This window comes from Apodemus sylvaticus, chromosome 10 (genome assembly GCF_947179515.1).
Source record: "Apodemus sylvaticus chromosome 10, mApoSyl1.1, whole genome shotgun sequence".
NCBI lineage: Eukaryota > Metazoa > Chordata > Mammalia > Rodentia > Muridae > Apodemus > Apodemus sylvaticus.
The window spans coordinates 75,827,654-75,851,197 of NC_067481.1; the positions used below are offsets into that span (position 1 = coordinate 75,827,654).

Genomic DNA, 23,544 nt, shown 5'->3' on the forward strand with positions numbered 1-23,544 from the left:
ATCCCTTGTAGCGCTGAATTTAAGGGAAAAATTGTGTAAATTTGGTTTGTCATGGAATATCTTGTTTTCTCCATCTATGGTAATTAAGAGTTTTTCTGGGTAAAGCGGCCTGGGCTGGCATTTGTGTTCTCTTATGGTCAGAACAACATCTGCCCAGGATCTTCTAGCTTTCATGGTCTCTAGTGACAAGTCTGATGTAATTCTGATAAGTCTGCATTTATGTTACTTGATATTTTTTCCTTACTGCTTTTTATATTCTTTTTTTATTTTGTGCATTTTGTGTTTTAACTATTATGTGGCAGTAGGAATTTCTTTTCTGGTACAATCTATTTGGAGTTCTGTAGGCCTCTTTTATGTTTATGGGCATCTCTTTCTTTAGTTTACGGAAGTTTTCTTCTATGATTTTGTTGATGCTATTTACTGACCCTTTAAGTTGGAGATCTTCACTCTCTTCCTATTCCTATTATCTTTAGGTTTGGTCTTCTCATTGTGTGCTGGATTTACTGCATACTTTGAGTTAGGAGCTTTTTGCATTTTCTTTGGTATCTCCTTCACCTGAGATTCTCTCTTCCATGTCTTGTATTCTGTTGGTGGTATTTGCCTCTATGACTCCTAATCTCTTTTCTCTGTTTTCTATCTCCAGGGTTGTCCTCCTTTGTGATTTCTTTATTGTTTCTATTTCCATTTTTAGATCCTGGAAGGTTTTGCTCAATTCATTCACCTGTTTGTTTGTGTTTCCCTGTAATTCTTTAAGGAAATTTTGTGTTTCCTCTTTAAGGGCTTCTAACCATTTACTTATGTTATCCTGTGTTTCTTTAAGGAAGTTATTTATGTCCTTCTTAAAGACCCCTATCATAATGAGATGTGATTTGAAATCAGAGTCTTGCCTTTCTGGTGTGTTGGGGTATCCAGGGCTCACTGTGGTGGGAGACCTGGGTTCTGATGATGCCAAGTAGCCTTGGTTTCTGTTGCTTATGCTCTTGCCCTTCTCTCTCCCTATGTGATTATCTCTGGTGTTAGCTGATCTTGCTATTTCTGACTTGGCTTGTCTCTCTTGCAAGCCTGTGTGTCAGTACTTCTGGGAGACCAGTTCTTTCTGGGAGAAATCTGGGTATAGAGAGTTGTGGCAGCCAGGCGGTGGTGGCACACGCCTGTAATCCCAGCACTCTGGGATGCAGAGGCAGGCAGATTTCTGAGTTCGAAGCCAGCCTGGTCTATAGAGTGAGTTCCAGGACAGCCAGGGCTATACAGAGAAACCCTGTCTTGAAAAAAACCAAATCCAAAAAAAAGAGAGAGAGAGAGAGTTGTGGCACAGGGTCTGCTAGAGGGTGCAGACAGAAACAAGAAGGATCTTGCCCTGGGCTATTCCCTGGTTCATGTGCCTTGATGGCTCACGCTTCCCTCTTGGGACAGGAATTTAAGCAGAAGTGGTGGTCTTACCTGTGCTTGCAGGTTTGTTGGCACTTCTGGGTGACCAGCTCTCTACCAGCAATATTTCACTATGGAGAGCTGTGGCACAAATCAGGTCCTGGCACAGATCAGACAGAAACAGCAAAAAACGAACTTCCAAGATATGTTCAAAATCTTACATTTCTGAATTTCTCAGGCACATCCTATATTTTCATTTTAATTTCATTCATCAATATTTCCCTGGATCTCATTGAGGTTTTTTTCTATTTCATTATATTTTAGTTGCACATATGATATGGTGAGTATATTATGGCATTTCCATACATGTATGCCATTATACATTGTCATTCATTCTTATCTGTTCTCATTCATTCATTTGCCTACTTCCCTCTGACATGCCCCCCTTATCTAGCTAGTTCCCTCTTACCCTTAAACTCCCTTCTTCATGTTCTTGTTATACTCTGTTGCTCATCAGATACATTTCCTCCTTAAATATTTTGTCGCTCTCATGTGATTGAGATTATTTTTCATTATTTATGAAGTATTTGGCAGTAACTTAATCTACTACAATCTCTTTGGACTCTCTTTAAATATTAATTTATACATTTATTTTTATGTATATGAGTCTTCACATACACTCAGAACAGAGAATCAAATCCCATTACCAATGGTTGTAAGCCACCATATAGTTGCTGGGAATTGAACTCAGGACTTCTGGAAGAGCAGATAGTCCTCACAATTCTGAGGCACCTCTTCAACCCTCTTCAGAATCTTTTATTAGAGACTTATGACCGTCTGTGCTCAGTGTTACCCTTGCTCTTTTGAATAGTTATAGTGCTCTGTGTAGCAGTTTGTGCTTTCAATGGAAATATCTACCATTGAAATAAAGAATGCCCTTATTAAGAAAATTCTCCAGAAATATGTGTCTTAGGAGGTTGGTTAGTTATGTCATATTAGGTTTATTTCCAGCTGGCTATCACAGTGTAGATGCCATATCACTATTCTGGTGGCATCTATTGAGTTTGGCCTCAGTCTATTTCATGTCAGAATTGGTTAGAACCATTGTTTCAAATGTTCACACAAGACTGAGATGCTTAAACACTGCAAGCAACTGTGACATAAATAGTAATGTATAAACAATGAATTTTACATGAATTTGGATTCACTTATGTAGCCACTATGACCAGGAGTTCCTACATATTGCTTATACATATAAATAAACTGTGGGCATCCCAGCACCAGAGAGGCAGAGATGGCTAGACCTCTGGAACTCATACTATACGCATGTGTGCCTGCATGCATGCATGTAGCTTCAGATACCCTGGGAGTTTTAATATTTTAATATATTATTCCTAGTGACAGTTGGATCTATACTGATGCCCTCCTTTCCCTTCCTTTGATTGGTAACATGGCTTCCAACAAGATGACTGGCTGACTCAAGGACAAAATTCTGTATACCTGAAACTTCTGTATTGAAATCTTCATACCACATTATTAACACTAGAGTATCAAAGCTAAGTGAAGCCCATCTCTCCTGACTTCTTTCATTTGTCTTGTGTTCCAACTCTAATTCCAAAATCCTATGTGTGTCTGAAACAACAAAAGAGAAGGATATGACTGCAATTTACACCCTTCATCCCAAAGTATGATATTTTTAGTATCAGTATTGATAAACTTTGATCTACAGTCATAGCCATCATGAAGTCTGGTTTTCCACAATTCATGAAATATACATAGTTTTGATGTCCTTCTAAGATTATAATAAACTAGGAGTATCAGACAAAAAAAACCCATGTGACCTAAAAGTCCACCTATAATATTGACATATATATAATATGTCAACTCCTGAAAGGAAACACATCTGACCTTTATCTTGTTTCTTCAGCCTTAAGAACTGATGCTTCCTGTGAGAAGGGCTTTGATGCAAATACATTTTTATTCAGATTTCTTAACTTTTAAATAAGTCCTTTCCTGGTTTTGGTGGCTTTTTAAATATCACTTCCTGTATTTCTTTCTTGCTTCCTGTCTTTCCTCTGTATCCATTTGAAATTTTCATTTTTGTGGGTTGTTTCCCTGAGATTTGTGCACTGACACCAGAAAACAGGGACACATGGGCAATATATTAAGATACTGCTTAGAATGAGGTAATCCCCTCCCTCCCCTGCTGAGAAATAAAAAATAACACGGAGATGTATCTCCTTTCAAATAAATCTTGTGATCATAAAAAGATAAAGAAATATTAAGATATGTTCTGTAAAAGTGTGTGGTGAGGTATGGGGGTGGGGGAGCCTCAGCGGGCCCATGCTGAGGCATCCCTTCCCCCTGAGGGACCAGCCACACAACAGTATAGCATAGAATAGAGTTTATTTAGGGCATGGGGAGTGGAGTTAAGAGAGTAGTAGTTGCAGAAGAAAGGCGGACAGAAGGAAAGAGTAGAGAAGTAGAGGCTGACCATGACCTGAGAAAAGGGGATGGGGAGAGGGGGCGCAGGGGGGCAAGAGGAAAGAGAGTAAGAGAACAAGAGAGGGAGGGGGCAAGCAGCCCGTTTTATAGTGTAACCAGGCCTACCTGGCTGTTGCCAGGTATCTGTGGGGAGGAGCTTAATTGGCTGTGGACAGGTAACTGTAGGGGTGGAGTCTACACAGAGTACCAACAAATCTTTTTAACATTTAGTTTTAAAGTTTCAAATGAGCATACATTGCATGTTTTGAATTCACCTTCCGAGCTGGGCCATAGTGGCACACACCTATAATCACAGCACTTTGGACAGCCTGGTCTACAGAGTGAGTTCCAGGACAGCCAGAGCTACACAGAGAAACCCTGTGTTGAGGAAAAAAAAAAAAAGAATTCACCCTCAGTTCTTTTGTGCCCCCAGACGGATTTATTTCTGCATTCTTATCATCTCTACAATATAACTTTTGTATCTATACAAATATAAACTCTGTGAATGAGAAAATGTATTTGTCTTTCTGAGACTGACTTTATCATCGAATATGACTACCTACAGTTACACCCAATATCCTACAAAAGACATAATTTCAGTCGAAAAAGAAATGGATTAAACATATATATTAATGTATGCAACACTCTTGTGGAAATGTCAAGAATCTGTTCCACTCCCCACATTATGCTGCTTATCGCTGTATTTACAGACTACATGAGAGAAACTGGAACGGCTGTGGTAAGGGGACAGAGGTCATGAGGCCTAAGCACTCAGAGGAGGCAGGGACCCTTTCTATGACATATGAGGTTTTTTATATGCTGATCTATGCCCTTAAGTGTTTTAAAACCTAAGGGTATTAATTGTACTAGGAGTAAACAGAATGCAAAGACAACTTAAAAATAAGAAGTAAACATTGATTCAGGAAAAAACATGGAATAAGTAGACCATGAATGGGAAAACAAAGGAAGAGGAAGACCACGGTAGAAGAAAAGGGCTGAATGAGGGCATGTGGCATGCAGAGCAGAGATCGAGCCCGCAGCCTGGAGCAGAAAGGAAGGTGTTCTGCTAATAATGGTATCAGCAGCTGAGGTCCCTCTTTACCATAAGAAAAAACTCCTAGGCCTTGCCCTGCTGTACTGATAATTACAGTGTCTCTCTTTTCTTCTTTATTCAGCATCCTCCACTGCACACAGCCACCATATGCAAACCTTCCTCTAGCAGACACCCTCCTTTAATGGTTCAACTTTTGGCATTCAGCTTTGAAAATGTTTTTTTTTTTAAGTTATTTTTTTTATTCGATATAATTTATTTACATTTCAAATGATTTCCCCTTTTCTAGCTCCCCCACTCCCCGATAGTCCCTTCTCTTCCCCTGTCCTCCCTCCCACCCCTTCCTACTTACCCGTTCTGGTTTTGCCGAATACTGTTTCACTGAGTCTTTCCAGAACCAGGGGCCACTCCTCCATTCTTCTTGTATCTCATTTGATGTGTGGATTATGTTTTGGGTATTCCAGTTTTCTAGGTTAATAACCACTTATTTTTAAGAATTTCAAGAAGGAAGAGGGGCTTCCGGGCGGCCAGCGGGGAGAAGTCAGTGTGCTCTGGTGAATCCAGCAGGCCCCAGCAGGGGCCTTCAGGTGCCTGCTTTGGGATCTGAACAGCCTGGGCCACAGCACTCGGTCTCCAGGAAGTGTGGGAGACCTGGTGTGCACCCAGAGGCAGTCTGAGAGCTTACAGCACATCTTGCTCCCTTGGCACGGAGCTTAGGTTCCAGTCCTGAGGCCTCTGGTGGGAGCCCTCAGATCTCTCCACTTCTGGATCCAGATCAGCCTGGGCGGCAACACCACATCTCCAGGTCCTACAAGAGGCAAGAGGGACTTCTGGACAGCCAGCGGGGAGAAGTCCGGTGAATCCAGCAGGCCCCAGCGGGAGCCTTCAGGTGTCTGCTTCAGGATCTGAACAGACTGGGCAACAGCACCCTGTCTACAGGCAGTGCAGGAGGTAAGCTGTGCACCAGAGGCCACCTGGGAAGGGGCAGTTTGCACTGGTGAGTCCAGCATTGACAAGACCAACTAACACTAGATGGCAAAAGGCAAATGCAGGAACGTCAATAACAGAAATCAAGGCAATATGGCAACATCTGAACCCAATTCTCCTCTACCAGCATGTCCTGGATACCCCATCACACCAGTAAAACAAGACTTGGATTTAAAATCACTGGTCATGATGCTGGTACAGGAACACATGAAGGACATACTTAAAGAAATTCAGGAGAAAATGGATCAAAAGTTAGAAGCCCTTGCAAGGGAAACACAAAAATCATTGAAAGAAATCCAGGAGAATACAAAAGCCAATAATGAGGAAACGCAAAAAACACTTAAAGAAATACAGGAGAACTTTGGTCAACAGGCTGAGGTTAGGAAAGAGGAAACACAAAAATCTCTTAAAGAATTACAGGAAAGCACAAACAAGCAAGTGAAGGAGCTAAGCAAAACCATCCAGGATCTAAAATCAGAAATAGAAACAACTAAGAAAACTCAAAGGGAGACAACTTTGGAGATAGAAAGCCTTGGGAAGAAATCAGTGGACATAGATGCAAATATCAACAATAGCATACAAGAGATAGAAGAAAGAATCTCAGATGCTGAAGATTCCATAGAAACCGTGGAGTCAACAGTTAAAGAAAATGCAAAATGCAAAAAGCTTATAACCCAAAATATCCAGGAAATCCAGGACACAATGAGAAGACCAAACCTAAGGATTATAGGCATAGATGAGAGTGAAGATTTACAACTTAAAGGGCCAGCAAATATCTTCAATAAAATTATGGAAGAAAACTTCCCTAACCTAAAGAGAGAGATGCCCATGAATATACAAGAAGCCTACAGAACTCCAAACAGACTGGACCAGAACAGAAATACTTCCCGTCACATAATAATCAAAACACCAAATGTACTAAACAAAGAAAATATTAAAGGCAGTAAGAGAAAAAGGCCAAGTAACATATAAAGGAAGACCTATCAGAATCACAGCAGACTTTTCACCTGAGACTATGAAAGCTAGAAGACCCTGGCAGATCTCATGCAGACTCTAAGAGAACACAAATGCCAGCCGAAACTACTATATCCAGCAAAACTCTCAATCACTGTAGATGGAGAAACTAAGATATTCCATGACAAAACCAAGTTTACCCAATATCTATCCACAAACCCAGCCCTACAAAGGATAATAGGAGGAAAACACCAATACAAGGAGGAAAACTTCACCCTGGAAAAAGCATGATAGTAACCTTTCATCAAACCCAAAAGAAGTTAACCAATCAAATTTAAAAAATAACGTCAAAAATGAAAGGAAGTAACAATCACTATTCCTTAATATCTCTTAACATCAATGGACTCAATGCCCCAATAAAAAGACATAGACTAACTGACTGGATACGTAAACAGGACCCTACATTTTGCTGCTTACAGGAAACACACCTCAGGGTCAAAGACAAACACTACCTTAGAGTAAAAGACTGGAAGACAATTTTACAAGCATATGGTCTCAGAAAACAAGCTGGAGTAGCCATTTTAATATCAGATAAAATTGACTTTCAACCCAAAGTCATCAAAAGAGACTCTGAGGGACACTTCTTGCTGGTCAAAGGAAAAATACAACAAGAAGAACTCTCAATCCTGAATATCTATGCTCCAAATGCAAGGGCACCCTCATTCATAAAAGAAACTTTATTAAAGCTAAAAGCACATGTTGCACCTAACACAATAATTGTGGGCGACTTTAACACTGCACTTTCCTCAATGGACCGATAAGGAAAACAGAAACTAAACAGGGACACACTGAAACTAAATGAAGCTTTGGAACAATGAGATTTAACAGATATATATAGAACATTCTATTCTAAAGCAAAAGAATATACCTTTTTCTCAGCACCTCATGGTACCTTCTCCAAAATCGACCATATAATTGGTCACAAGACAGACCTCAACAAATATAAGAAGATCGAACTAATCCCATGCCTCCTATCAGATCACTATGGAGTAAAAGTGGTCTTCAATAGCAACAAAAATAACAGAAAACCCACATACACGTGGAAACTGAACAATATTCTACTCAATGATACCTTGGTCAAGGAAGAAATAAAGAAAGAAATTAAAGACTTTTTAGAACACAATGAAAATGAAAACATAACATACCCAAATCTATGGGACACAATGAAAGCAGTGCTAAGAGGAAAACTCATAGCCCTGAGTGCCTCCAAAAAGAAAATGGAGAGAGCATACATTACCAGCTTAATGACACACCTGAAAGCCCTGGAACAAAAAGAAGCTATTTCACCCAGGAAGAGTAGAAGGCAGGAAATCATCAAATTCAGGGCTGAAATCAATCAAGAGAGCCATACAAAGAATCAACAAAACGAGGAGCTGGTTCTTTGAGAAAATCAACAAGATAGATAAACCCTTAGCCAGACTGACCAAAGGGCACAGAGAAAGTATCCAAATTAACAAACTTAGAAATGAAAAGGGAGATATAACAACGGAAACTGAGGAAATCCAAAAAATCATCAGATCCTACTACAAGAGCCTGTATCCAACACAACTGGAGAATCTGGAGGAAATGGACAATTTCCTTGACAGATACCAAATACCAAAATTAAATCAGGAAGAAATAGATCATCTAAACAAAGAAATAGAAGGAGTCATAGAAAGTCTTTCAACCAAAAAAAGCACAGGACCAGATGGTTTCAGTACACCAATACTCTTCAAACTATTCCACAAAATAGAAACAGAAGGAACACTACCCAATTCCTTCTATGAAGCCACACATAGATCCAACAAAGAAAGAGAACTTCAGAACAATTTCCCTTATGAACTTCGATGCAAAAATACTCAATAAAATTCTTGCCAACCGAATCCAAGAACACATCAAAACGATCATCCACCATGGTCAAGTAGGCTTTATCCCGGGAATGCAGGGTTGGTTCAATATACGGAAATCCATCAATGCAATCCACTACATAAACAAACTCAAAGAAAAAAAACCACATGGTCATTTCATTGGATGCTGAAAAAGCATTTGACAAAATTCAGCATCCTTTCATGCTTAAACTCTTGGAAAGAACAGGAATTCAAGACCCATACCTAAACATAGTAAAAGCAATATACAGCAAACCGGTAGCCAGCATCAAACTAAATGGAGAGAAACTTGAAGCAATCCCACTAAAATCAGGGACTACACAGGGCTGCCCCCTTTCTCCTTATCTTTTCAATATTGTACTTGAGGTACTAGCGCAGGCAATTCGACAACATAAGGAGGTCAAAGGGATACAAATTGGAAAGGAAGAAGTCAAACTATCATTATTTGCAGATGACATGATAATCTACCTAAGTGACCCAAAAAACTCCACTAGAGAGCTCCTACAGCTGATAAACAACTTCAGCAAAGTGGCTGGTTATAAAATCAACTCAAGCAAATCAGTGGCCTTCCTATACTCAAAGGATAAGCAGGCTGAGAAAAAAATTAGGGAAATGACCCCCTTCACAATAGCCACAAACAGTATAAAGTATCTTGGGGTGACTCTTACCAAACATGTGAAAGATCTGTATGACAAGAACTTCAAGACTCTGAAGAAGGAAATGGAAGAAGACCTCAAAAAATGGGAAAACCTCCCATTCTCATGGATCGGTAGAATCAATATAGTTAAAATGGCCATTTTGCCAAAAGCAATATACAGATTCAATGCAATACCCATCAAAATCCCAACTCAGTTCTTCACAGAGTTAGAAAGAGCAATTATCAAATTCATCTGGAATAACAAAAAACCCAGGATAGCTAAAACTATTCTCAGCAACAAAAGAAAGTCTGGGGGAATCAGTATCCCTGACCTCAAGCAATACTACAGAGCAATAGTGTTAAAAACTGCATGGTATTGGTACAATGACAGGCAGGAGGATCAATAGAACAGGATTGAAGATCCAAAAATGAACCCACACACCTATGTCCACTTGATCCTCGACAAAGAGGCTGAAAACATCCAATGGAAAAAAGATAGCCTTTTCAACAAATGGTGCTGGTTCAACTGGAGGGCAGCATGCAGAAGAATGCGAATTGATCCATCCTTGTCTCCTTGTACTAAGCTCAAATCCAAATGGATCAAGGACCTCCACATAAAGCCAGACACTCTGAAGCTATTAGAAAAGAAACTGGGGAAGACCCTTGAGGACATCGGTACAGGGAGAAAATTTCTGAACAGAACACCAATAGCATATGCTCTAAGAGCAAGAATTGACAAATGGGACCTCATAAAATTACAAAGTTTCTTTAAGGCAAAGGACACCATCAAGAGGACAAATCGGCAACCAACAAATTGGGAAAAGATCTTCACCAATCCTACATCAGATAGAGGGCTAATATCCAATATATATAAAGAACTCAAGAAGTTAGACTCCAGAAAACCAAACAACCCTATTAAAAAATGGGGTACAGAGTTAAACAAAGAATTCTCACCTGAAGAACTTCGGATGGCGGAGAAGCATCTTAAAAAATGCTCAACTTCATTAGTCATTAGGGAAATGCAAATCAAAATGACCCTGAGATTTCACCTTACACCAGTCAGAATGGCCAAGATTAAAAATTCAGGAGACAGCAGGTGTTGGAGAGGGTGTGGAGAAAGAGGAACACTCCTCCACTGCTGGTGGGGTTGCAAATTGGTACAACCACTCTCGAAATCAGTCTGGCGGTTCCTCCGAAAACGGGGCACCTCACTTCCAGAAAATCCTGCTATACCACTCCTGGGCATATACCCAGAGGATTCCCCACCATGTAATAAGGATACATGCTCTACTATGTTCATAGCAGCCCTATTTATAATTGCCAGATGCTGGAAAGAACCCAGGTATCCCTCAACAGAAGAGTGGATGCAAAAAATGTGGTATATCTACACAATGGAGTACTATTCAGCCATTAGAAACAATGAATTCATGAAATTCTTAGGCTAATGGATGGAGCTAGAGAACATCATACTAAGTGAGGTAACCCTGACTCAAAAGGTGAATCATGGTATGAACTCACTAATAAGTGGATATTAACCTAGAAAACTGGAATACCCAAAACATAATCCACACATCAAATGAGGTACAAGAAGAAAGGAAGAGTGGCCCCTTGTTCTGGAAAGACTCGGTGAAGCTGTATTTGGCAAAACCAGAACGGGGAAGCGGGAAGGGGTGGGTGGGAGGACAGGGGGAGAGAAGGGGGCTTATGGGACTTTCGGGGAGTGGGGGGCTAGAAAAGGGAAATCATTTGAAATGTAAATAAAAAATATATAGAATAAAAAAAAAGATAATACAAACGCATTTGATTTTAAAGAAAATAGATTGTTTAAAATTGGAATTTGCTTCCAAAGTTGCAGTTGTGCTCTAATATTGCAAGGAAAAATTGAGTTACAATAAAAATTGCCAGTGTGCCATTGGCTGCAGTTTTAAGTTTACAGCCTGTTTCAAGGCTCATGATTCTTAACATATTTTGTAATTAAGATAATTTTAAGAATGATACTGCTGTGGCCATTATGGACCTATTGCTACTTTTCCACAAGTTTATAGGCTACAATGGTAGAAGCAAAATTTAACCCTCCAAAATTAAAAGGGAGATCTCAGTGGAAATTTATTTGATATCAAACAGGCTCCTTTGACTACTACGAAACTAGGATCTTTCCTGGAATCCTGGAATTGCAGATTCCTTAGGTTATTCAGTCCTCAAGGTGTCCTTGCTGGACTGGACAGGCAGGTTTGTGTCTGGTCTTAGATAAAAAGCTCAGATTAGAAGATGGTTAAGTTTGAGGAACCAAGGTGGGTCCTTGGGCAACTAGGGAATGTTTGGCTAAAAGAACATTCTTGAAATATCCAGGTGTGGTTTAAAAATGCAGTTAAAATCTATAAAAGGTCAATAAGGCATTAACATTTGGCCTGTCTACTGCATACAAAATTATAGATTAAAGGGTGTTTTTTGCTTTACATTCTGACAATTATAAAAGCATTCACTTCTAACTTTAAAGAAGCAATAAAACAATTTCATTAGAAGGTTTTTTCTTTAAGGAATGGCGAGTAGCCTTACCTTAAGTGAGAAAAGATATTTTGTCTCTATCTCAATACAAGAAGCTCGATCTTAAATTCTTCAGTGTATAATGTTCATGGAATGTTCATTACAGGCCTTCTCTCCTAACTATGGACTTTTAGAATTTTTACATAAATGATTTTTAAAGGTTGTTAGGATATATTAATTGGCTTTATCTTATATTAACCTCATCTTAAGCTTGCCCGTGGAAGACCTAAACCTGTTTTCAAGGTAAAAAATGTTTGTTCCTTGTTTCAAACAGCAATCAAATTGGTTATTACAAAACATTGCTGGTTGATTTATTACATGGCAAACCATTTTTAGGCAAAATTAATAATTGTTACCTAAAAGATACATTGTTAAAAATATGCCTCTATACATATTTTTTATTGTTATAGATTTATACATGCATCCTATAAAAACGCACCTACTATGGGAGTAAAGCTCATATAATTAGATCACATGTTTATTCTTTTGAGTGTCCCCTTGCTTCAGCACAGATAATTAAATTGGATGCTGTAGCTGTTCTTTTTAAAATATTAAAAATCAAGCTTTTGATTTATGTATTAATAATATATATATATATATGTATAACTCATGGCTTTCAATTGCTTGAAATTGTTTCCTTTTTAATGTTACTAATTCTTAACTTTTACAATACAAATGCAATTCAAAAAAGTAATCAAACTATACATATGACCATTGACAGTTTTTCAAGCTTTCTAGTTATAACTGTTTTTATATATGTTATTTTTATACTGAATGTTCCAAATCAGATTAAGACAAATATTATAACTGATTATTATAGTCAGTCATTTGAAATGTTATATTAATAATTTAATATTAGTCATATTACTGAGATTCCTCATAATTCGCAGAGGCAAGATAGTATGGAACAAGCCCATAGAACTTTACAACAATATATTTATAATAAAAGAAGGGAGAATTACATCTCTATATACCACAAAAATTTAAAAATTTTAATACCAGGGAACTCTAAGTGTAGAGAAGAGGCATGTTTGTGTTCTTTCTACAGGATGCTGAAGGAACATGCTAGCTGCCAGAGTATGCTGATGCTGAGACTTCACCCTGGCTTTCCACCTTGCTCTCTAGCCTTTTGGGGGCCCCTCCTGGGTCTTTTGTTGCTTTTGTCATTTGGCCCCTGGGCCTTTAACAGATTAACCAGTTTTATTAAATCACAGATGGATTCTGCCATAAACAGACAAGTTGCAGCCCACTATCATCAGCTGGACATCCAAGACTCAGCCGAAAACCTCTCTTCCACCTACACGGAGGTAGCAACCATCGGCCTGCAGGTCTCCACCCTTGCTGCAGGCACAGAGCTTTCTTGGTTCCATAAGCGGTAGAAACGTCAATGCCAGGGAGGGTGACTCCTGCTCCTAATAGTGGAATAGTGGCTGAGGGCCTTAAGCTGTGGAGTAGCCAATGATGGGAAATATTGTAGTGCCACGAGCCAGATGCACACCACCTATTGGCTGCAGGGTGACTGCATGACGGGATTATTGTGAGTCCGCTACCTGGATGCCAGTCACACCCACCAAGGGCCTGATTAAGCCACCCTCTTTCCATAGCCACCCCCCAACTTAAGAAAGAAAAAAGGAGGAGATGTGGGAAGCCATCCTGAGCTATTCGGACTTATGCTTACTCATGGCCCTAAGGTGGTGGCTGCTAAAATATGAGAACAATTAACTAGAGCCTTCTCCTTGAGCTATCGGTGTGAGAGGATTCCAAGAATGCCACAGGATGTTCCTGCCCTAACCACGGAATGTACCTGCTGGTGTTGGTGTTGACTCCGGGTGTCCTCTCCAGATGACCAGATGACCTCCTCGCTTGCTTCCTGCTTCAACCCCTAGGGGTGTCTCTGCCCTTCCCTCCTTTGTCTGGTGTGAAGGTTATTTCCTTCTCTGTAAGCCTTAAAACCCACTTACCTCCCCGACATTAAAGGAAGCCATGACACAACCCAGACTGACTCTGACTTTGTTAGCGTGCTTGGCTTCCTTTCTCTCTTCCCCCCATTTTTGACCCTCAGGTAGTGCCTCTTCAAGACCCTGGAATAACTGGACCTGCTGGACGGGTCAAGGAGTATTCCAGGTTTAGCAAATAAATGCAGCTGCCCAATGAAATAAGAACACTCCGGGGCAGGGCATCTGCATGCATGGGTGAGGCTCTGGAACAGCATCTACACACACATGTTGACCAACACACACACATACACACACACACACACACACACACACACACAGAGAGAGAGAGAGAGAGAGAGAGAGAGAGAGAGAGAGAGAGAGAGACAGAGAGACAGAGAGACAGAGAAACAGAGAGACAGAGACAGAGGAGAAAGACAGAGAGAAAGAGACAGAGGGACAGAGAGACAGAGCGAGAAAGAAAAACATGAAATAATGTCAAGTCAATGGGACAACAGGCACGGGGCAGGGTTACAGCAGGTGTCTGCAATCATTGAACCATGGGCTCACTGGGTCTGAAAGTCAGTACTGACCCAGCCATATAAGACATCATCTGAAAAGAGGGTCTTGAGGTAGGGAAGCAGAACGGTCAGTGTGAAGTGGGAACCCTGACTCAAGACTAGGCTATCAAAGATCCCACTAGAGCACTCAGGAAGCCCTGGAGTTGGCCACTTCATCAGAGCTGCCCCTCCCTCTCTGTGGAAGGATGTGAAACCTTTTCAGCTCACTGTGTAAGCCAGACAAAGAGGTCTGGGAATAGAAACAAAAACCTCCCCTCACTGCAGTCTTTCCCTTCAGGTACAAGGCAGGGAAGGATTCAGATCTAGGACCTGCAGAGCAGAGAGCAAAGACTGTGTGGACAGAGATCTGCAAGGAAATCTGAAAACATCTGACTGCACTTCCCAGCTGTTCTTCTCTCCAGAGCACGAAGACACCAATACTGCATCCATCTGTTTCCTGAATCTCTCAGCTTAGAGGATTCCAGGGAGAGCTACCAGTGACCTTGCTCCCATAGAAGAGGTGACATCACAGGAGGGCCACCGACATCACTGCTCAGGAGCAGGTATGTGAAGGGTTCTAAGTTCTGCTTGACCAGAAATCCTACTTATTTGTGGTATCAATGGCACCAGGGCAGAGGATGTTTGATTATGGCTTATTTCACTCAGGGGTTGTTCACAGAAAGGCCTTTCTCTGTCTTCCCTACCACAGAGCACTTCCAACCAGCAAGATGGCAACAAATTTGCCTATCACCATCACATCCTGGGTCTGTTGCTCTTCTGATGCCAGCTTGAGTTTGGAGAAAGAGGGCAGCTTGTGTGACCAGATTCCTCTACGTCAACCCTCTTTGTAGTGGAGGGTTGTTGTTATAGCTTTTTGGGTTTTTTGTTTATTTGTTTTTTGTTTTTTTGGGGGGTGGTTTTGGTTTTCGTTGAGGCTGAACAATCACACTGTGTGCCTTTGGCTAGTAGAGAACTTGTAAATCAGGATGGCCTCAAAATCTAAAAGATCCATCTGTCTCTGCCTCTCTGCCTCCTAGGGCTGAGATTAAAGGCATGCACCACCACACCCAGATATACTTGATTTACCCCAGGAGGATAAAATTTTATACAGAACACACCCTGCTTTTCCTCTTCTAGAAGAGAACTGTGAGAAGCCATTTTCTACATAACCAGCACTACCAATACCTTGACTGTTTTCGGGGAGGGAGGTTCAGGAGTCTCATAATCAGCAGACATGGGGAAATAGCCCATTCTTGGGGCTAGGATTCCCACTAAATAGTCTTTGGCTTCTGGGAGCAGTTTCATCCACCCACTCAGGATATCTCTGTTCAAACTTTATTTTGTTTTTTATGGACTTGAGAAAGGAGCATATTTCTTTATAGCTTGTTCATACATAACGGTTTTTGGTTGGCTCTACCACATACAGTCCTGTGTCACAGCTCTCTGGCCGTCCTCTGTTCAAACTTCTTAGTTCCTAATATTCCCCTTTCCACTTGTATATCTCATGTATGCTACTACCTATCTCCTGCAAACCTATTTTTTACCCCTTTTATGGGCCTCCTGGTTTCCTGGCAAATATTTCTTACAACAGAAATGTACATACCTAATTTTGAGAAGCTGAAATCCACATATGAGAGAGCACTTCATGTTTGTCTTTCCAGCATTGGGTGAACTCACTTAACATTTAGTAGCTCTGACCGTTTGCCTGGAAATTACACACATCCATTTATATTTCTGAATGAATCCAATACCATTGTATCTCTGTGGCACATTTTCCTTATCTACTTATCATCTAGGCTGACTATTGTCACTAGAGCAGTCATGAACACGATGTCCCAGTATCTGTGCTAGGATACAGAGTCCTTTTGGGGAACACCCAGGTTTGCTGTCACTGATTCCATGGTGGCTGTGCTTGCTTACAACCCCACAGCAGCAAATGACGACTTCCCTTCCCTACATCCACACCAGCATCTCTTGCCATCTTCTCTCTTGATGAAAACCTCTCTGACTCAGGTGAGATGAAATCCCAAAGTAGCTACAATTTACCTGTATTCATGGCTGAGGATGCTGACCGAGTTAAAAATTATGTATTTATTGACCATTTGTTTTTCTTCTTCTGAGAACTCTGTTCAGTTGATTGTGTTTTGATTGAGATGCTTATTTTTTTTTCTTGATCAGGGTTTTTGTTTTAAGTTCTTGGCTTATTTTGAACATTAATCTTCTGTTGAATGAATTGCTGACAAGGATTTCCTCCCCTCTGGCAAGCTGTCTCTTTCCTTGTCCGTTTCCTTTGTTGTACACAAGCTTTTCATTTCCAGGAGCTCCTGCTTGTATTCCATGGCCTTATTTCCTGAGTAGCTGGAACCTACTTGGAAATCCCCTTCTGATCCCTACTAATTAAAGCTTGTTTCTTTCCAGAGTTTTGAGCACCATTTCTTTCTTTCTTTTCTTTTCCTTTTTTTTTTTAGTTTTATTTATTGAGCATTCTTTTGTAAAGGAAAGTCTTTTCTCCAATAAGATCCTTTGAAAGTAAAAAAAGAGGAAGTGGAAGAGGAATGAAAGACACAAAAAATCAAAGTCAGGTGATCATAGGCCTGTGTGTTTATATCTGTCTTGTCTGTGCTCTCCTGCTTTTTAAGGTGTCTGGTATCCAGGCAACACCATGTGCTTTTCCTACTGTGGTTCTGAAGCAGAGCCTGAAACCAAGGACAGTGATGTCACCAGCACTTTCCCTCCCTCAGGCTTGCTTTGTTTGTCTGAGATCATTCATACTTTCAACTAAATTTTAGGATTTTTTTTTCTATTTTGTGAATGATGGACCTTAGAATATTTAGGAAATGCATAGAATCCATAGATTAATTTTCTTAAGCCAGCCATTTTTATGACACAAATTCTTCAAATCCTTTGTCATAGGTAGTACTTTTTTTTTTTTTTTTTTTTTTTTTTGGTTTTTTTGAGACAGGGTTTCTCTGTATAGCCATGGCTATCCTGGAACTCACTCTGTAGACCAGGCTGGCCTCGAACTCAGAAATCTTCCTGTCTCTGCCTCCCAGGGTGCTAAGTAGTACTTTTTTTTAAGTGTCTTCTTATTTTTTTTTTTTTTGAAGCTTTTAAAATTTTCACTAGAGAGGGCTTTTCCCTTTTTGGTTAGGCGTATTCCAGGGCATCTTATTGGGAAGAAGGTGCTGACAAACAGTATGAAAGAGATTGTTTCCCGTTTCTTCTTTAGCATGCTTGACATTGGGATACATGAAGACAAACAAGATTTTTATGTTAATTTTGACTTCTGTCAGTTGAATGAAATGATTCTTGGAGTTTGAGTGGGCACCTAGTTCCATACCTACCTTCCCCCACAAGTTAATCCAGTTCAGCCTTTTACTCTTGATTTTGCTTGTTATGCAGATAGACTATCTCTACTCAGGCCTACCTGAATAGCAAGGGAGGTTTAAGAGGAACTGACTTTTGTTACAGGCCTCACCCAGGGAGTCCTTGAGCAAAACAACCTTCTTAGCTTATCCAGGTGTGATTCAGGATACAACTGTATCCTAACATATCTTAATACTCCCGAAGACTCAATTTAGACTCAGAGAGGCAGTAGATACTTTTTACTCAGAGAGACACTTGGAGGAGGAATGAGTTAGTTCATTTAGGTTGAAGGCTAGAGGCTGGAGCTGATCCAGCTAATCGCCCAGGGTCTAGGGCAGCCCCGGGCTGAGGCTAGGGACTAAAAGGAACTGATCGCTAGGGGCCTTGGAGGGCCCACGATGGCTCCAGGCATGGCACAGAGAAAAATGCAACCAGCAGACTAGGCAGAAGTACTCTTTTTGTTTGTTTGTTTGTTTTGTTTTTTTGTTTTTTTGTTTTTGTTTTTTCTTTTGGTAAGAATTCTTTATTGCAGCAATGGAAAACAATCTAGGTAACTGACATAGTAAATTCAACAAACATGTAGGCAACTAGCATTTGCCAACTTCTACAGTATAAATCCAGCTAAACCATAACAGCAATGAGTGTAGAGTTCAGAAGGCATGTGGTAAGTCACATCAGTGAATAGTAGACAGCTTGAGCCAGGCAGCTTCCCAAGCTCTACAATGCTGTCATTTTCACCAGGAAGCTAGACACAGGAACCACCCTTCTTCAGCTCCCGGGCTGGCACGACAGCAAGAACAAGATGAAGAAGGAGTTTAGCCACGTGTGCCCTGAACTTTAGGTAAACACCCTGTATTGCCCGAGAAAGCCTAGCTAGCCTTTTACAGATGTATATGATGCTTAATTTGAGATGTTAACTTGACTGGACTTTGTGAGATACCCAAAATTACATTCAGATTTCAAACCACCTCTTCCTGGACCAAAGAATCCTAGTTTTCCAGTGGCAGACTATGGCCTGTAACAGGATGGGGAAAGGAACCAGAAACTAAGGGTAACACTAGGCAGTCATGATCAAGGTCAAGTGATATTGAACTTGAGGAGATTGTCTATCTTCTGTTCCGTCCATCGGGTGTCTAGAGAGCAGGGCATCTGCAGATTACACATGGGAAGCATACACCCAGGCCTCAGTACTGTCCACACTGAGGCTTGTGGGAGTGGCTAGCAGCATCAGGAAGGGTCTCTTTCATCAGGGTTCCAGCGACTGTTCCTGAAGCTCTCTTACACAGATCAAGTCATCAGTTTGGAAGCAGTGAGGAGTCCCTGGCATGCCTGGAGTATTTAAGGCACAGAGAGTTTGAGAAAAATCTCATGTTGAGCGACACCTCCTGGTAGGGCCCAGTGGACACCAAAGGAGGTTTCAAAGAGGATCTCAAGATGGGTAAAATGGCAGGGGCTGTTGGGCTCAGAACAGGAACAGGAACAAGAAGGGGACAGCATCCAGCATGAACCAGTCTCCAAGGTCAATTTAGTTAAGGTCTCTCATAGGGTTTTGTTTATTTTCTCTACCTGTTTTGAGCTCTGGGGACAGTATGTCCAATAATGTTTCCAATGAGTCCCCCAAATCTTTATCAATCTCTGACTTACCTTAAAACAGGACCATTGTCTGATCCAATTACCTTAGGCACTCTGAAACTTGGGAAAATTTCTTCTAATCATGGCAGCTATTTCCTGCTTGGTGGGGAAAGTCCCAACCCATCTAGAAAAACTATCTACAAACACTAGAAGTTATTTATAACCATAATCTCCTGCCTTAGCTTTTATAAAATCTCTCAATATATTTTAGGCTGTTCTCTTCTAGGTCTTTTGCCCTGTTTACTCTTTGCTGTATAAGCATTCACTTGCTTGAATACCTTATATACTGTTCTATTATCTCTCTGGCCCAAAACCTGAGTTACAAATAAATACTTTGGGTCCCTTAACTGCCTGGACAAGCTTTTTATCTCCTAAATGAGTCTTTCTGTGCATTTGACCTAATCTTTTGCTTACTTTCTGGGGAGTATAGTTCTCCTTTATTGTGTGTGCCTTCTCTTGGTAATAGTTGGTAAGGTGGCTAGCAATCTGAGGTTTTTTTTCTTTAGCATATTCTACGTGAGGCCATCTCTTAATTTAGTCTCATTTCCTAGTGGGTGTCCCTCGAAGGCCCATAACTAGTATAGGCTCCAGCATAGCCACTTCTGGAAGCACTTGATCTGCCTGGTTATTGTCCACCGAGTCTTTTCCCTTCTGACATCTTGAGCAGTGAATAATACAGTTGCTGGCTTCATTAGGGCATCTAAGAGGTCCAGGATTTCCTGTTGGTTTCCTCTGATGTGAGCAGTCCTCTTGGCATATATATCTCTGTGGACATGGGCTGTGGCAAAGGCATGCCTGCTATCCATGTGGATATTAATTTTCTTGCTGGCTCCAAGGTCTTAGTGAAGGCAATTAGCTCTACTTTTTGCCTCGATGTGTCAGGAGTAAAGGTTCTTCTACTCAGATGACATTTGTGCATCCACCATAGCAACACCTGCTTGTCTTTGGCCTTCATGGAGAAAACTGCTCCTGTCTGTAGCAACCTTCAGCAGAGGTCAGTACCTCTTTTTAGACCAGTTAGCTGTGGCCCATTGGGTAGAAAGTGTATCTGGTTTCCCATTTTGGAGAGTATGTCTTGGGGTGCTCCTAAATGTATGGGCTACCCATCCCATCCCTAGGTCCACTGTTCTTCAGGTAGTCCATGAATAATTTTGGTGCCAGTGACCTCTTGGATCCAAGATCTTTTCTTGGCTTGAAGGCTTGGTGTTGAACCCCTGTATCCACCAAGAACTGAGTGGGTTTCTCTTCTACTCTCAGAGTTTTCCTGGGTTGGGGGAGGTGGTCAGAACCCCATATCTCCTAGTCACTGTCTTCATCCAGGGCTAATACCTTTGCCATTTGGGGCGCTTTTTCCAAGGCCTGGGAATTCCTGCTCCTGGCTTCTATTTGTTAGGGCACACTCTGGCTCAGTGGCCTCTCTCCTTGAAGTATGTGAACTGCTTCTTTTCTGTCTCTCTTCTTTGCTTTTTCTAACTATTATAGCCAGGACTTTTTGTAGCTTCCTTCTCTGTCATTTTTTTCCTTTCTCTTTTTTCGTTTCTTCTCCTCCTCTGTCTCCCTGTCTCAGCAAACTGCACTAAATCTCTCTACAGACTTTCTCAACAACCTACACTAAATCTCTCTAGCCTCTGAAGCCTTTTTTTTTTCTGAAATCTCTACTAGCCTGGTCTATAAAATCCATTGTCACAGTAGCCCTTGAGACCTGCCAATGGAGACTGGTGGTGAACCTTCAGGTGCCCCTTACCTTTTATCATATTAAAGTCCCAGTTAGGTCTAGTCAGGGAAAGCCATTGTTCATGACAGCCTCGTCAATTGATGGCAAACACACACACACACACACACACACACACACACACACACACACACACCCGCTGCATCTGAGGGGGTATTCTTTTTGGCTTCCTGTATTACAAATAAGACAGTCTCAAAAAGATTAATCAGTCTCTGGGGAAATATACCCTTAGTGAGAGAGCTACCATGGTAAGAGGGGAGGTAGTCTCAGGTCTCCTCCTGTTCCGTTCCTGAAGTCCTTTCTTCTTTTTCTCTCTCTAGCTTCTTTTTTCTCTTTTCTAATTACTGGCCTCTCAATGCCTCAATGTGAAGGGATAGGAAATCTTGTAATAGTCTACACTTTCTGTTTAATAAAAAAATTTTCTCCATGATTATAAATTGAGCATAACTATTATCATTTTGTAAATTATAAAGTATAAGATAGACCTAACACCCAGTCTCTGTCAAACAGAACCTTTGTTATCTATACTATCTTAGAAGACTATAAGAATTAACTCCTGACTCATGTCTTGGCCATAAATTTTATGTCTTCTGAAAACCATCTATTTTAATCTATATCAGATTTCTCAAAGTTAAACAACTTGGGCTGGCTATGAGATTAACAGTCTTCAACCCCATCAGAAATCCAAGAGTAACCAATATTAACGGAAAATATATAACACAGAACATCACATTCTGTGGACTTCTGATGCCTTTTAAAACTATCTATCTAAAGCATGTTTGAACTGTTAAGCCTTGACAACTTTCAACTGTTTTGATTAAAATCTTGAAAATACCCTAACAAACACAGAGCCTTTATTTGTTATTTGGCCCTAAACTCACAGGCATAAACATCTCAGATCTGTTATAAAAACTGCAAAGAATGACTGGGTCTAAACCCTGTACTTTCAAATTTTTACTATTTATACCAATAAAACCTTGATTTTGTATCAAAATAAATTCTGTACCAAATAACTTATGCCTTGAACTTAATAACAATTATAAAGATTTTTACCAAATGAACTTATGGCTATATAATCAATCTTAATTGATCCTGTTTTAAATCTGAAGTATTTCACATTTTCTAGAAAGACAACCTAATAACAACCCTCTTAAGCACCAAATCCCAGGTAACTGCGTCGATGACTCTTAATAATTTCTTCAAGATGAATACAGGAATTGAGATATGAAGGGGGTGGTGTTTTCTGTAATATATAATTCTCAAAGAAAAATTTTAGTTTCACAAAGACAGATTTTTTTGTTTGCTATTTTAGAATCTAGTGCACTGGAGGTCTCCCTCCATCATTTCTGATCCAAATAACTGTGGAAGATGTCCAGAGCCTAACCACCTTTTTTAATAACATAAAGACAACCCCCACTTTTTTCCTTTTTTTTTTATTACTTTGTTGCTTTTTCTTTTTGTTTTTATTTTCTATATTCTTTGTTTGCATTCCAAATGCTTTCCCCTTTCCCGTTTTTCCCCTCCCCATATGTCCCATAAGCCCTCTTCTCTCCACCCATTCCCAAAACACTCCCCTCCCATTTCTCTGTCCTGGTACTCCCCTACAATGCTGGAGCAAGTCTTTCCAGGACCAGGGCCCTCTTCTTCCTTCTTCTTGGGAATCATTTGATATGCTAATTGTGTCTTGAATATTCAGAGCTTCTGGGCTAATTAATATCACTTATCAGTCATTGCATTCCATGTGTATTCTTTTGTGATTGGGTTACCTCACTTAGGATGATATTTTCCAGTTCCAACCATTTGCCTAAAATTTTCATGAATTAATTGTTTTAAATTGCTGAGTAGTATTCCATTGTGTAAATATACCACATTTTCTGTATCCATTCCTCCATTGAGGGACATCTGGGTTCTTTCCAGCTTCTGGATATTATAAATAAGGCTACTATGAACACAGTGGAGCATGTGTCCTTATTGCATGCCAGGGAATCTTCTGGGTATATGCCTTTAAAAGGGATATGTTACCTTTAAACAGATTGGTCTCTATGGGATGAGGTAAGTGGCCAAAGGTCCATCCTTCAAAATGTGTCCCCACCCTTAGGTCAGTCTACCCCTATACCCCTTGTGGTCCCAGGATTATAATTTGTCCTCTGATCTTCTTAAAGTTCCTGAGTTAACTCTTTCAGGATGTCCAGAACACAGATACAGCTCTTTGTAATAGGAATGAAGAGGAGCAAAGAGGAAACTTGTCATCTGCAGAAGATATTCTGAAGAGTGTCTCTACAATTAAGATACACGAATGCTGGTCATCCAATTTTCCTTCTTTCTCTCAACTAGATGATTGTATTTGTCCGGGTTCTCTAGACTCACGGA

General features: G+C 40.5%; 2 protein-coding genes across 6 annotated transcripts in view; both read left to right on the forward strand.

Moving 5' to 3' along the window:
- The window catches only part of LOC127693478 (uncharacterized), an 87,438-nt gene that overhangs the window by 54,204 nt on the left and 9,690 nt on the right, over positions 1-23,544 (forward strand). The gene's annotated exons all lie outside the window — the stretch shown is intronic.
- Positions 13,543-23,544, forward strand: part of LOC127693473 (T-cell-specific guanine nucleotide triphosphate-binding protein 2-like) — a 444,108-nt gene continuing 434,106 nt past the window's right edge. Inside the window, exons 1-2 of one of the 5 annotated variants that reach the window (XM_052194365.1) lie at positions 13,543-14,142; positions 14,743-15,007. Coding sequence is in view for 4 of the 5 variants with exons in the window: in XM_052194333.1 (XP_052050293.1) it covers positions 20,396-20,436 (41 nt within the window). In the remaining variant the exon portion in view is untranslated. Of the gene's footprint in view, positions 14,143-14,742; positions 15,008-19,912; positions 20,437-23,544 lie in introns of those variants that run through there. The other 4 variants (XM_052194333.1, XM_052194336.1, XM_052194335.1 and 1 more) reach the window with 4 other exon arrangements.